Source organism: Leopardus geoffroyi, chromosome B2 (genome assembly GCF_018350155.1).
Source record: "Leopardus geoffroyi isolate Oge1 chromosome B2, O.geoffroyi_Oge1_pat1.0, whole genome shotgun sequence".
In the NCBI taxonomy this organism is placed as follows: Eukaryota; Metazoa; Chordata; class Mammalia; order Carnivora; family Felidae; genus Leopardus; species Leopardus geoffroyi.
The window spans coordinates 97,124,431-97,140,411 of record NC_059332.1 but is presented as its reverse complement, the minus strand read 5'-3'; the positions used below and the strand labels follow the sequence as shown (position 1 = coordinate 97,140,411).

Here is a 15,981-nt window from a genome sequence, read left to right as displayed (position 1 = left end):
TTATACAGTATAAACTTCAAAAGTCCAGGGGCTGGGGAAGCATCCAGCTTGTGTCTTTTCCTGCACTCACAGGATATGGTAACTTGAAGAAGGGTCTGTAACCTTTTGCATTTTGTCACTGATCCATCTTATGGAGGCAGGAGCTACGTTATGTATCTGCAACAGTGGTTCTGTAATATTAGGTCCACAGCAAAAACTGCTATAAATAATTCTGCTTTAAGGAAAACTTTACCATGAAATAAGCTTCCTTAGAGTGACAAGAAGAATTCCAGCTCAGTTATGGCGTCGTGATAATATATGATAATCCTTCAAAGATATAGCGCATACTTTTTCTGAAGCCAAAACCTACAGACCTCTCCTCCCAAGAAAATGCCTCAGTGCACAGACACATAAAACTTCCCCTGAAATTCCAGGGGGAATGGCTGAAGGCCATCCATGGACTGTGGACTAGTCCGTGGAGCAGGAGACTAGCTTCAGGGAGCTACCACATCAACCACAGGCCTGGGAGCAAGGCCAGGACCAGCACTGCACCTACATGCCCCTGAGACTGAGTTCTTTAAACTTTGCACACTAAGCACTCTCCCACCTCACCCCTGTCCCAGCTCTGCTGAAGATGGAGGGTTATGGCTACATCTGAAAGAAGTAAATACCCGGCCACACATGTCATTTCCTATTCCATCTTAATCTGATTGAAATAACATCTAAAAGCCAGATGCTTGCACATTAAAACCCTCCTCCCACCCTTTGTCGAAAGGGTTAAAATAGAACCAGCAGCACTGAATGAGATTGTTTAAGGCCAATCTTGACCCTGTTCATTCCGGAAAACTCTCCTCTACGAAAGTCTGAAAAGATCACGGAGAGTTCCAGAAGTCCTCCCCATTAACATATGTGCATGATGCGGACCTGGCAGTTTCTCTCTGGCTCTTTGAATTACCCCTACCTAGAACCGGACAGCCATCTGGATCCCGACAGACAGCCGAAACTTGAACATCGGTGACTATGTGGCCAATTCACACTTCCCGTAAGCAAGTACTGGGACATTAAAAATCTCAACTCTGGCATAGGATCTGAGCACATGCCATTTGGGTTGATTTCCTCTCCTCGCTTTCAGGTGTTCTTCTTTTCCTTGCTTTCATAGGAGGCACCCACAGTAATATTTCCAAGGTATGGACCTGACTTCCCAGGCAGCCTACTCTCAGGTTTCTTGGCTGGGAAAACTAAACTGGCAAAAAATTACATGTCACCTCCACCCTCCTGACTTTTTTAATGAGGTCAGCACCCCTCTCCCCACTTTGGAAGAGTCCTTCCTGGGACTGTGTCTTCACATCCAGACTGGCAAGTAAACTCCAAGAGGCCACAACTATGGCTGCCTCCTCTAGGTCTCCTGGAGAAAACAAAACGAGGAAGGGGCCTGTGCTGCTGAGGCTGAGTGAGCACTGTGGAATTGGGGCCTGGGAAAAGAGCCCCAGATTTTCCTTCTCGTTTTAGAAACACAGAAGAAATCTGGAAGCCACCAAGGTGGGAAGTTGTGTGGACTCGTTGCTCCTGGGGAATGGAAAAAGTGAGGGCGAAAAGGTTACTCATGGTCCACATTTTTTCCATTGATTATTTTACTTAGAATATGTCATTTCCCTGGAAAATCGAGGAGGGGGGATATTTTCTTTTGAGTATCTTCAAACATTTGCAAATGGTTACTCTGAACTCCCCAACGTACCATAAACAAGTGTAAACTGTAGAAATTCAGAAAATGTACAAATACAAACAGCTATCCCCCAAGCTCCAAGGCAAAGACAAAGAAGGGAGTATTCCATTTACAAATGGAATTCTTTGTGGATAGAATAGTTTGGAAAATGTTTATCCATTGTTTTTCTTATTATTTGGGGGGATATATTTTTTCAGTCTACAGAAGCTGCAGCACTGGCATTTGGAGCCTTGAAAGCTAAAGATTAAAGTGAGATGACAGCCTTTCAAAATCTTCGACCAAAACTTAATCAGTTCTGCCTCTAAGACAATATCTGCCCAATGAAATAATTTGTAATTCATATCAACAAAGAAAAATGCATAAAGTCAAGTAACCAGGAACAGAATCACTTCAAAATGGAAAAAACAAAACAAAACAAAACAAAAAACCCAAAAAGCACCAAACCTGTTATTTGCCAAGAACTAGCACATATGATGGCTTCTTAAAAAAAAACAAAAAACAAAAAACAAAAAACAAAACTAGCTGCCTGGATTATTGATTTCAAGATACAGTCCACTTCAAATCTGTTTAAGATGATAAACAAATAAATCGACCAGTAATAGAGTACGAGAATGGCAGGCACGGTGAAAAAACATGAAGAGCACTGACAAGTGACCCACAGGCTTTCCAAGAGAAATAATATATGCGTCACCAACAAGCATACGGAGAAATCACTCAGCCGTACCTCATCCCCCACATCTCAGTCCCGTTTAATGCTTTCCACTTTGGCTTTAACTCGTCACCAACAGCATTCACTGTCATGGCACAAAAGCCATGCCGTCCTTTATTTAACGGATGCATTTCCAATTTCCACAACCATATGAATGGGCTGGGTTTCTGAAGGCATAGAAGAAAAACAGCACCACATGTGCACAGAAAATCAGGAAGGGTCAGAGGATATGAGTGAATTACGGCAGCTTGAGACCGTACTGTGAGAAGACATGCAACTCCAGAGGGCAAGAGGAAATAAGATTTAGTGAAGGAGAGGCAGTTCTTCCCCCATCTTAAATCACTTGCCGCGTCACCCCTGCTGTAGCTGGCAAAGCCCAAGTGTCTCTGACTTTAAAGAAAAGCTGTAATTTCTTGGGGGGAGCCACCATAAAAAGAACTCTCCAATCTCTAGGGGCTATTGGCAATTTTGTCACTGCATCTTCTGAAATTGGCTAAAGCCAGGTTAATATTTTTAGTAACGACTCTGGTCCACATACAAGACCCTAGCCTGATTCTTTATTCAGAAACATATATCATCCAAACAGCTATCATATATTTCATGCTTTTATGTTCTTCTGGTCCCATGCTACTCATGGACCTGTGGCACTATTCTTGACCTGGTCACTTCTCACTCCAGGAAGGGTAGTAAAATGTGCTCACCCTTCTGTTCCTCCTTTAATGTCATTTGAGTGAGTGATATTAGAATATATTTAAAATTACAATTCCCAAGCTTTCTGGCTTTCTAAAGGCCATAACTTCTGTGTCCCACACCTTCCCGTTACTCATTGCTTTGTCAACCAGATTAAACTACTCTGGTGGAGAAATCAGGGGCATTTTCAGTTGAGGTGACTCTGAAGAAGGCTGAGCCCATCTGTCTTTGGACAGCAGAACTTGTAGATGTAAAATCAAGAAACGATGGTGAACTGATTCTTAGTGTTCTGCTCCTGCTGGCAAAGCCATTAATGGAAAAGGAAACCTCAAACTATGATGACTGAGAAACCTTTCTTGCACCACCTAGCATGCCACCCCCCCCCAGCTCTGGCTCTATGCTTCCCAAACAAACCTCTGGCTGTCAGTTAGGTAGGTGCCCGCGTAAATGTGCCAACTTAGAGACAATGGTCTGGACATGCCACATCAATTGTTCTGGTCCACATTTCTATTTCCCCCTGTGGAGTAACGGGCTGTTAGTCTAGGTTTGTTGGTTGTTGCTGTAAAAACAAGAATTAAACACTGTCCAAAAAAAAAAAAAAAAAAAAAAGAATTGAACACTTTCTCAACACGTAAGTAGTAAGTACACTTGGTTTTTGTCTAGGAACTTTACCCAAGACAACTAAGGAGAATAAAAGAATTTCATTGAGGTGCCTGGGTGGCTCAGTCGGTTAAGCATCAGACTCTTGATTTTGGCTCAGGTCATGATATCATAGCTCAGTTCGTGAGTTCAAGCCCTGCTCTGGGCTCCCCGCTGACATTGTGGAGCCTGCTTGGGATTCTCTCTCCCTCTCTCTCTCTCTCTGCTCTTCCCCCACTCACGTTCTCGCTCATGCACACACACTCTCCCTCTCTCGAAAGAAAGAAAGAAACTTAAACAGAATTTTATCAAGTAGGGTCATCAAGGGACCAATTAGCCTATTCTTCTACAGTGGTTAAAGAAAACGGAGCTCTGGAATCAGCCTGGATTTGCATCTTGACTGCTTACTAACTCGGTCATCTTGGGGAAGCTACTTAATTTCTGTCTCAGTTTCCTCATCAGTAAACGGCAGACAGTAATGATTATCATACAGATCCAGATCCAAATAAACACCACTGAAAAACACTTAGAAGAGGGCCGACACATACAACCATGAGCAACTGTTCTTCCTATAAGGTCCACCTCTACCCAGGCTTCCTTCCTCCCTGGGTTTACATTGCCACCAAACTGTCCGTCTTGGGAGCAGACACTGTTTCATGTTCACCTTTGTATCTTCCCAGTTCCTGGAAGGAGCTGCACACCAATTAGGGCTCAGCAAATGTTCATTTCTCTTCTTTTCTCTCCACAGTTGGTAAACCTCAACTGAACAGTAGTCTGTTTGCTGCCCTCTGGGATAGTAGGCCTGGGTCTGGCAGGCGAGTTCACACCGGTTCCCCCACTTGCTAGCTCTAACTTGGATGACAGCTCCATGCCTTATGTTCCTTCGTGGTAAAGTACAGATGATGCCTATCCTGCCAGGTGGTGGAAAGATCAAAAGAGGCCACATCTGGCTCTAGTGGGCAAGCCACACATGCTAGCTCCTCTTCCCCTTACTGAGACTCTGGACTCATTATCGGTAGCTCATTTGGCATTAAGCACGATTCCCTCCATGAGGTCAGATAGGTGTACTTGCAGCCACTTCAGCAGTGTGGCCCTTTCTCCTGTCAAAGCCTCCCACCGCCTGCAGGGGTGAGCAGCCCACCAGCTGAGCCACTGAGTCCAAGCAAGGAGAGAATGCCAAGCTGGTCAACAATGCTGGAGGCCTGCCCTGGGGGAAGCTGGTTGATGACAACATGAAGGAAGAGACTCCCTGGACAGGAGCTGTGGGCCACTGCTTCAGCACTCTGCCGGGCAAATGGGGCTTGGCGGCCTGGGTTCAGCTGGCATAAGCAGGGAAGGAGGTTAGTTTTTGGTCTCATCTTGCAGATGCAATCCATGGTTTTTGAGAAAATTTGGGGGGTTAAGACATCCTGTCAATAAGAGCACCCAGCCACCGGAAGTGGCCCAGCTCACCGTTTACCACAGCTCTGTAACCTCATGACTGAACTTTTAAGGGTCCCAAGTAATCTCTCCTTCCTCCCCACATCCCCCTCTTCCTCAACGGGGTGAATTACAGAGATGAGCCTAAGAATAAAAGTTTGGTTAAGTAGACAGTGTTTCAAGTCAGATTCAAGCCTGGGCTTCACCATTAAATAAGTGACCTTGGGCATGGCATCTACATGCTGTGACTCAGCTTCCTCAGCTCTAAAGTGGGCATGATGTTGGATCAGAAAATGATGACAGTGTGTGACCACATTAGGTGTGCTGTAAAGCATGTACGGTAAAATTATGTTTATCGGTACAACTCCCTCACGCCTCTGCCTTGCAAGAAGAAATAAGGAGAAGTGCACTGGCTCGTGCGCAGGAGAGCCCCGGTGTTCATACAAACCTTTTACTTATTCTGATTTCTAATTCGGAGGCACCTCCTTTTGAGCGGAGGCTCCAGGTCCTCCGGCCCGGCGCTGAGCATGGGCGAGGAGATGATGCACGGCGCCATGGCAGTCTTCTCCGCGGGTTTTGGCACAGGCTGGATCACGCAGCCCGTCTTGGGCAGCATCCGCAGAGCATACGCGTGGTCCTCGTCCGCGGGGTTATTAAGGTTCGGGTCTGACTTGTCGCCCCCCGCCAGGGCCTCCTCCCCCATCAGCTTTTTGGCCGCCTCCCCGTCCAGGTGACAGTTGGAAGCACAGTTGTTCTCCTTGACCGACTCCAGCTCGCTCACCGCCGGCTCCTCGGGCGACAGCAGCTTCTTGGGGGGCGCGGGCGGCGGCGGCGGCGGCGGCGGGGGCTGCTCCGGGGGCGGCTCCGCGCTCTTGGCGCCCTCGGCGGCGCTGCGCGTGCCGTTTACGATGACGTTGCAGGCCGCGGCGGCCTCGGGGCCCGCGGGGGCGCCCGGGCCCGGGTCGCCGGCGGCGGGCGGGCTGCAGTGGCCGTCCCTGCAGCCGCCGCAGGTCCTGCGCTCCGCGGCGCCCGGCTCGCGCTCCGCCTTGACGTGCGCGTGCAGCGCGCGGTGGATCACGTTGTGCAGCCGGGCCCGGTGGCCCACGGTCAGGTCGATGACGCCGTCCTGCGGGCCCTGCAGCACGCCGGGGAAGCCGAGCTGGCCGCCCGCGCCCGGGGGGCTGCCGGCGCGCCGCGTCAGGTCCACCACCTCGCTCCGGCCGTGCTCCGCGGGCGCGGGCGCCAGGCTCAGGGCTTGGCCGGAGCAGCCGGGCGGCGAGTCCGCAGACTTGGACGAGCCCTGCTTGGAGTCCCTGGGGGACAGGGAGTGTCCGCCTGGCTTGCCGCCCGCCGTTGAGGAGTCGCCAGGGGCGCTCGGAATGAAGTTCTCCCCGTTGCTGGAGAATCCGTTGGGGGGCTTGGAATCATTGACGTGAGGGATGGGAATCGGGATGGGGATGGGCACGGGCAGGGGCACGATCACAGGGTATGGCACGAGCAAGGTGGGGGGCGGCACCAGCGGGGCGAGCGACGGCAGCCCGAAATTCATCATCTGGGGCACGGGCATCGGGCCATTTGGCATCATGCTCACCGGCGGAAATGGGAGACTGGGCAAGGGCGCGCCCGGGGGCGGCGGGGGCAGCAGGCCTGGAGGGTTCCCAGGCATGGTCGGGGTGCTTGGGGGATGGATGTGGGGCGACAGCATGGGCCGGTGCATGGGACTGGACGTGGGGCCCAGGTTTCTGGGGCCGCCGGGCGGGGGCCCGATGCCGGGGAGCATGGGGTTGGACAGAGGGCTGTTGGGGTTGGAGGCGTGATGCGGCGGCCCGCGAATAAAGGGCGGGCGGATCTGCTGCATGATCTGCTGTTCCATGAAGATGGGCAGCGGCACCGGGCCGCGGTTGGTCATCACCATGGGAGGGCTGCGAGGCGGGACACCGAGGGGAGGCCCGATGCTAGCAGGTGGCTGGACGGAGACCGGAGGGATGTTTGGAGTCTCGCTGATGGGCATGGACTTGGGCACTGGCGTGGGGATTTTCGTGACAGAGCAGTTGGCAGTGTCAGATGGAGAAACGGTGGTGGACGACGATGGGCCAGGGCCCTGGCTTTGGCCAGCTGCAGCCACCGGGGAGGGGGCCTTCCTCCGAGCATCTGTTAGAGGGATATTCCAAGAGTCTGGAGTGAGCAGCTGCACCCCCGTGCCTTCTGCTTTATTTTCCATGGGAGGGTGTAATGTGCTGCACAGCCCAGCTGGAAGATTGGCCTGTGTCTCTTTGTAGAAAATGTCCATTTTGTATTGATTGAGACATTTTGCACTGCAGAACTGAAGCCTTCTTTCCCCGTCCCCAAAATCCAGGTATTCTTTTGTGTGTCTTATGTGCTTACACCAGTCACATACCTACAACACAGTAATAAAAAGGAAAAAAAAAAAAAAAAGATAAGCAATTTCCTCTAGTAGAGAGTGTTTCATGGCTCACATAAAGGTTCTTTCAAACTTCATCACAATTTTTTCGAACAGGCTGAAGTGTTTCTTTCTGAAAGGTGAAATTCTTAAATGTTTGTGAAATGATTTCTCCTTGGAAGGCAGAACTGCTTTTTAAATAGGAGCTCTTCAGAATAGCAATTATCACCATCTTCTATTAAAAACAGTAACAACAACACCCCAAAACTGTGTTGTGTCCTTTAAGCTCAACTTAAAGGTGGATCTGACAAAAAGGAATACCTACACCTGCCCACATATTTGCACCTGTCAAAGAGGCTCGTGGTAAATGTAAATGTAACTAGCTGTGGAGAAAAGGATTCTCCAGGAAGTTCGGTGGCCTTTGAAATATAGCCCCATAAAATTCTCCTCACACAAAGTCACTTTACACTATTGACTGTGTTCAATAATGCAGTTGGAAAGGTTGTGCTGTGTTAACCAATAACACAAAGCGCTGAACATCATTATGTCTGGCTTCCAAAGGGAAACTTGGAATTAGTCATGAAGTCTGTGTGAGGTTTAGCTATTCCCAACCTGTGATGTTGCAGCAAGCTAGAATTATTTTTTGAGCTGTTTGCCCACTCTCTCTCAGTAGTCAGAATTTTTGGTGACATTTCTTGGCAGGCAGTCTTATTTAACAACTTTTCAAACACCAGAGAACGTTTTCCAAAAGTTGTTATGGCTTCTCTGCCCCCCCCCCCATCCCCCGCCTTCAAATCGACTCCTGGCAAAAGCAAGATATCACCAAATTTATTTTAAAGTTGGGCTGCAGAACTAATTAAAGGCTGAGAGCTTTTCCCAATTGGAAATCACTAGACATCAAAGTTCAAAAAATAGTCATTCTCGGCTTCAGAACCCATTACTTTGGAGAAATTATTGTGATTTCATTAACACATTAATTTTGCAACACCATCAGCTCTCACAGATGGTGAAGACATGATCTACAATTCAAATATGACTCTTGTTTGCACAAATGTCTTTCCTTCATATGGCATTTTAAACAAGAATTAATATGAGTAATCTTGCCATAGCTATAAACAGATAAACAGATGTCAAAATTTTCAGTAGTTCTTTCAGTGCCTTACTTTTTTGACTGAAAATTACACACGCATTTTTTTTCTTTTCTTTTTCTTTCCTCTCTCTAGCGCGCTCTCTCTCTCTCTCTCTCTTTTTTTTTTTTTTTTTTTTTTTGTCATTTCCTTCGCACTCAATCCATACAGCAGCAGAGAGAGAACTCTGAAATGCAGTGCAATGGTGAGTTTGTTGAATTCAAGGCTCTCCTCTATAGAGCATTGGTTCCAATGTTGCTGTAAATGGAACCTTGTTTTTGTCGAGGAGGGTGTCTGTTCTGTTGTTGGTGCGTGTTTTTTTTTTTTTTTAACTATGGTAAACTGATAGCATTAAAAGATGATAACTTTTAATAACGATTGGTCACATCAACAATGCAAAAACAACATATGCTGGGCATTTGATTACTCATCTCATTTAACTCTCAGCTTTCCTTGACTGTAAACAGTGGTGGCATGCTAGGGTGTGATTGTGGGTGTACACACTTGTGGCAGATACGGGTCTGTATGTGTAAATCCACTCTTTCCTTCTCACTTTTTTTTTCCCACTGATATTTGCAGGTAATATACTGGAAGGTGTGAGACTGAATAACAGATACTTACTGGTATACATCCGTTTTTTTGTGTAGTCTCATATCAAATTACCCTCTCAAAATACTTATTGCAAGAAGAACAATTTCAATGCTAAGATACTTCTGTGTTTCACTACAGTGTTTTCAGGTTTCTCTAGGATTACAGGAATTTTCTTTTTTAAATCATAGTTGAGATGTCTAGTTTACAAGTAAGTGCAGAATTGCCTCTGATGAAAGAAACACACAAGATCCATCAGACTCTCAAAATTCTTATCTAGATAAAGGTTAAATAAACTAGTGGTTAAACCTTGAAGCAAGGAAGCTATGATTTTTAAAACGTGATCATTTTAATAAAGTTAATATATAATGATGTGACATTTAAGTTCCTGTATGAAATAAAGCCACCTGATTCTGTTTCAATATTAGGCCTAGATGTAAATTTATAAGCTTGAAGTAAAGGATCAAACATAGCTTCTTTAATCATGCACTGAAAAATATTATCAATGAATTAAACCAATTAAAATAATATGCCAAATTTTCTGGCATATTTCTTTTGGATCTTACTTTTTAACCATAAGGGGAAAGAGTTTTCTGAAATCCTTAATTGGTTTTTAAATTGCCAGAATGAATTATTTGCCTCCAGAGGATTCCTCTGTTTCCTCAAGCTTAATAAATATTTTCAAGTGGAGTCAAAAAAATAATCTAAATATAACTTAAATGTTCTCCCTTCCTTCACTTCTTTCACTTTTAATAATTCATTGATGAATAAGGAATGATCATAGATCTATCCCAATTACCAAATCAGAATTCTTCACCACATTTTATCTATTTCCACATAAAAAGAATTTCAGACATCAAAGTTGAAAGCAAAATTCTATTGCATGAAACTTTCCAGTTAAAGCTAAGGCCTAATGTTTACTTCATTTTCTGCAATGCTGTAAAGTGTTTAGGTAATGTAAGTGACAGTATATGATGGTCTCATTTGGGGTAATGTGAGTGTGAATGTGTGTTTGTATATCCTTGCCTCATTCTATTTCAATTCAGAACACTGACTTAAAAAATACAGAAAAGCAATCTTTCTGATGAAGCAAAAAATTATTAGAGAAAAAACTTGTCACTTAAGAAATAATGAATCAAGTCTGTCTTATAGGACACATCATTTAAGATGAGGTCAATGAATTTATGGTACAAATGGCTATATCATGTGAGGCAATAAAACGCAGTACCATCATTCACTCTACATCTACCTAATGACTCACTTCTGGTAATTAAAGATTTCATCATAGGAGCCTGGCTGATTACTTAAGATGTGATAGTTAGGTGAAAATATGTACCGTAGATGTCTCTCTTTAATAAGATAACATTTGCATATCCATGAAATACACGGCATGTGTCCCATAAACTATGGTTTTCTGAATCATGTGGTATGGGATAGTCTTCCTTTCTTTTTCCACAGGCAGCTTTCATTTTTTTTTTTTTTTTTTTTTTTTTTTTTTTTTACTTTTTGAGGCATTAGTTTTTCCTTATTATGCCAAGAAGTACCAAAATTCCTTCAGATATTTTAAAAGATAAAGATTAAGAAGTACAGAGCTCAACTCACTGGGCTCTGGAATGATTTCCCCCTAATTCCACCCCGGCTTTGTTTCTGTTGGAATCTGGCCTCTTTGGTTCCACTTCTCTTCCTAACAGGTCCCAGATTGGACAGAGCTGAAGCTGAAGCTGTTTAACGATGGCAATCTGGGGACTGAACAATCAGCTAATGCAATGCCATTGAGCAAGACAGCTGAAATGCTTCGTATCACAAATACATAATGTATCACCAGGAAGACAAAAAGATCACAAAGGAGATAAACAAACGCGTATTCCATTCAAGCCTATAACAGCAGTCCTCAAAAAGATTAAATTTACCTTCCTGGGATGTGTCCAATTCTAAACAACAGAATGAACATTTCCTTTAGTCCATTTAGAGTATTTATATTTTGGTGGCTGACTGCCAGGGTAGTACTTATAAGCTCAGTGGCCTGATGGATTCACTCCTTTCCTGTGAAATAACTGTGTGGCAACCTACACCGCTAAACTACTCAAAAGACACTGCCTCAGCAGAAATATCACTTGCTCTTGATATAAGAAGACTGAAAGGCAGGACTTCTGGTTCCTATAACTCTTTCCATCTTGTATTTCCCCTGGAAAGAAAGAAAGCTATTCATGTTGGCAACTGAGCCTTTATTTTTATATAAACGTCCAAAGTCAAAGCCAAAGTATGCCATGAGGTTACCCACATGGGCATAATATATACATTCTGCTGGGCTTAAGAGAAGATTCGGGTGACTGGGGAGGGGGTCAGGGTTCCTAATTAACACATTAATCAGCTGTCGACTGTGGGAGTGAAGTTCATCCTTTAATGGAACCCACTGCTGCTTTCTGAGCGGTAATCTGGCATGAGGCAATATTTAATTAAGAAACCCTTTTGCTGAAATCTTTCTTATCTGGGCAAAGACATTTGCAGCAACGGAACAATAAAAAGATATTAGCAATCCCTTGAATGGCATCAACAATTTGAAAAACAAAACGAAATCTTCATGCGTGCCTGACTTTCCATATATATAGCACCCAGGTTAACAGCTCAGAAGTTATAGCTCCTTAAACAAAATTGTAGCCTGCCCTACGAGGCAGATTCTCTAGGTCTTGGCCTGTTAAATGTGGCACTGATCTTGCAGTCCAGATTAGCTCAAAAAAAAAAAAAAATCATGAGCTCATCCAAGAGACATGCAAAGGAGGACAGACAGACAAGGGTTGGGGGTCTACCCTACCTGTAGTCACCTCACAGCATGAGTTGAGGGCCTCAAACTGACCCCACCCGGAAACGTGCTTCCAGTCTGACCCTGTGGTCCCATGGTCACAGCATCAACTGTTTTTGGGGGTTAGGCACTGCCTCCATCAGGACCCTAATTCGGTGTGGCAAAGGATGCTACGGAAATCACATCGGATTTGGAATAAGAAGATATGGGTTTGAGTCTGGGCTCTATTATTTACTAGCACTAAAATTTATGAAAATCTCAGCTTCAGTTTTTTCCTCTGTGAAATGGAGCTAACAGTAGTAACAAGCAACGCTTGTGTGCCAGGCAGATCACTAAGCTTGCCGCACAGTGCATGTTTTCAGTCCCTAGCCCGCCTCCCTCATGGTTGCTGATGTCCCAGGAACATCCCATATGTTTAAGTTCATTTTAACTTAATGGGAGGATGTTTCTATGACAATGTTAGCAGGGAATGGGAAATTTGCATCCACAGCTTTCCTATGAGCCTGAGTGTCTTTGAGATAGAATGGAGTATGTTTCTCTCTGGGCAAATGCATGCTGCACCTCACAGACCCCCCTCTCCCCCCTGCTCCACCCTGCTTCCTAGGAGACTGTCCCAGGATAACAGAGGGGTTGTCTGCAGTGACAAGGAACCAAGCAACAGTTCTATGCATGTCCCAACTGCCCACCATCCTGAGAAGACCCTAGTCAACTCCTGCCGAGCCCTCTTCTTTTTCCAAAGCCAGTCATTCTCTCATTCAGGCAAAAGCTTGACAAAGCAGCATGGCTGCTTGGAAATGAGTGTTCAAACCATTAAAAGGAATAATTCCTCTTCGGCTCAACTGCTGTTTGAATAGTGGAAGCCATAAAACGTACTATTCATGTTTTATTAAAAAACAGAGCAAATGAGCGATCTGCTTGACTCATTACATGGAAGGGCCAGAAGCTACAGTATCATGGGCCTTTCAGACAGGATGACCCAAGCCATGAATGGGAGAATACATGTGAGGACAAGCCCCCATGGTGGGGAGGGGTGTACCAAAACCTGATTTGGGGACCAAACCCACGATTCCAACTTTCCTTGCAAAGTTGGATTAGAGCGTGAAGGAAAGAAAAAGATGACCTAGCCATAGACCTGTAAAGCCATCTAGAATTCAGGAGAGGGATTTAGAACCAGCAAGGGCTATTTTTTTTTTTTTTAAAGCAAATTCATGGAGAAGTTCATTTTCAAAATAAACTTTCTGCAGGTTTAGATTTCAACATGATGATGTTTGCTACATAATTCTTTTTGTTTATGGATCTTATTCAGTTTTTTTTTTTTTTGTTTGCCTTGTCGTTTGGTCTCTCTCTCCCCTCTCCCCTCTCTATTCTCTAATAGGATCTGGAGCTCAAGGAGAGGCCAACGAGCATCTTTGTTAGAATTGAACATCTCACTAGAAAACCGCCCTGTAGGGACTTTATACCATGATTCAAGTTCTTCTTATATGTTTTAGGCTGGATTTCAGAAGTCTTGGCCCAGGTCACCAGGGCAGATGTGTTATGAGCTCTGTCAAGCATAGAAGAGATGGGGCTTGGTTTTCAGGATCTCGATGAGCGTTGACAAATGGCTCATTACTGACCCGTCTGTTTCTACAGCCAAAGCAAGAGATGGAATCCTGGCCTGTACTCAGTGACCGTGGTCTTCCTCACAGCCAAACCCAGGATTCAGAAGAAGGTGATTTTTCCCTTTGGTCTGACGCATTAGGTTGCCTAAGAGCATTAGCGTATCATCGCAAAACTCTCTGCTTCATTTACACTGGGCAAATGCAACTTACATCTTCCTAACACAAGCCATCCGGATGGAAACTAAAAAATTCAAACATTGGAAAATCTGGTCTACCTGGTGCCAAATGTCTGCCTCTCTGTTTTCCAGTTACTTGGCCCTGAGAGAACACAGAAATAGCCCAAGAGATCTCAGAGCAATGAAATTTAGCCCTGAAAAGAATCTCAGAGACAGGCAGTCCGCTTCTCCAGCCTCCAGCTCCTGGTGGGGCCAGGCACCTAATCCCTCTGAGCCTCAGGTGCTCAGCTGTGAAAACGAGATCATCAATAGTGACAGCGCTCCCCAAGAAACACATGAGGAAGAATGAACCAGCCCACTCTCTGGCTGCTTCTCGAAGGTTCATAGCTGTTTCTAGTGACCTCTCGTCCATTTAGCAGTGAGGTACTGATTGCTTGGAACCTGTCAGACACCTGGCTAAGGGCTTTCTTTGCAATGCCTCATTCAATCTCATTCAATGCCTCATTGCAATGCCTCATTTTAACAGTCTCTTGCACATTTCTTGGCTCCCTGGGTTACAAACCGAACCAGCTCCTACCCGTGGATGCTCAGGACTGCCCCCACTTAAGACCCTGGTATCCACCTCTGACCAGTCCTCAGATCTCTCCAGGATACCCCATCAAAAATTATAACTTTTATTACAGGGCCTACTGGAAGCAGGTGTCATAATTTGATGTCTTAATAATATACTAGCGGCAATAGCTAGCATTATTTAAGCACTAGTAGCCATGCTAAGCCTGTTACAAGGGTTACCTCACTTAATCTCCAAAAGTCCCTTATCATATAGATAACTGGGTTTAGGTAGATTAAATAACTTGCCAAAGATTATCTGTGCAGATAATAGATGGCAGATCCAGATTCTAACTTGGATCTGTCCGGCTTCAAAGACAGTACTGCCGCCACTATGTCAGGGATGTTTGCATTTGCCTTTAAAACTACAGGATTAAGATGGTTGCCTAATGTTTGATAATAATTTCATTTTGAAATTCCAGAATTTCACAGTCCACTCAACCTAACTCCCTCAGCAAGCTTGGGTTCCATTCTACACATACAGAGACAGTCTTCCAGGTGGGACTCAGACTTCTTGTGACAGGGAGAAACAACCAGATCTATCCATACAGCCAAAGAATGATTCACATCATAATGATCTTTCTCCTTTGCACTGATTTTTCTGGTGGCCTTCTAAAGATGATTGCAGTGTAAGTGCAGAGCGCCTATGCAGCCTATTTTAAGGCAGCCTGGTCTGTTGTTGGGCAGTTTTGACTATCAGAAAGCTTAACCACTTCACGTCCCTGTCACTTCACCCAGTGGTAGCGATTCTGTCCACCAGAATCCCCTAACAAAGGCCAACTCCCCTTCTTAATCTCAGCCTTTCAAATACTTAAAAAGAGCCATCATATTTACCCCAGATTGTTATTTTTAAACATCCTCAGTTCCTGTGCCCATTCTCCAGGGAACACGTTCCCAGAGCCCTCCTGTCTGTCCTCCTGTGCCTTTTACCCAGGCATATACTTCACCTTAGTAATGTCCCTCTTAAAGGGTAGATAGAGCCCAGAATAGAATGCAGCCACCTGACTGGCACAGAACCCAGGGAACTCTCTTCTCCCTCTTACAAAACACTATACCTCCTCTAATACCACCCAAGAATTGCATGTGCTTTTTTAGCAGTCATATCCCACTGGAAGTTCTTTGCTTTTTAATGTTTATTTATTTTTGGGACAGAGAGAGACAGAGCATGAATGGGGGAGGGGCAGAGAGAGAGGGAGACACAGAATCGGAAACAGGCTCCAGGCTCTGAGCCATCAGCCCAGAGCCTGACGCGGGGCTCGAACTCACGGACCGCGAGATCGTGACCTATAAAAACAAACATTTATTGAATAACTGTTATGTACCAGGCTTGAAGCTTTCACTTATCTCCTTTAATTCTGACAACAAACTTATAAAGAAGCTCTGGGTTTTTTTTTCCCATTTTACTTGAAAATGAGAAAACAAAGGTTCAAAGAGACAATGGGGTCTTCCTAAGCTTTCACAGCCTCCAAAGAGTGGAGCCAGGATCCAGATCCAGAACTTCCAGCCCATCCTCTTCCACT

The 15,981-nt window shown here is 45.1% G+C and overlaps 1 protein-coding gene across 2 annotated transcripts in view; it reads right to left on the bottom strand.

The window, feature by feature from the left end:
- Positions 1-5,607: 5,607 nt before the first annotated feature.
- Positions 5,608-15,981, bottom strand: part of LOC123608810 (sine oculis binding protein homolog) — a 146,625-nt gene continuing 136,251 nt past the window's right edge. For both annotated transcript variants that reach the window (XM_045499193.1, XM_045499194.1), the window contains one exon: positions 5,608-7,557. In XM_045499193.1, the coding sequence (XP_045355149.1) occupies positions 5,611-7,557 (1,947 nt within the window). In that variant the 3' untranslated portion in view covers positions 5,608-5,610. The remainder of the gene's footprint in view (positions 7,558-15,981) is intronic.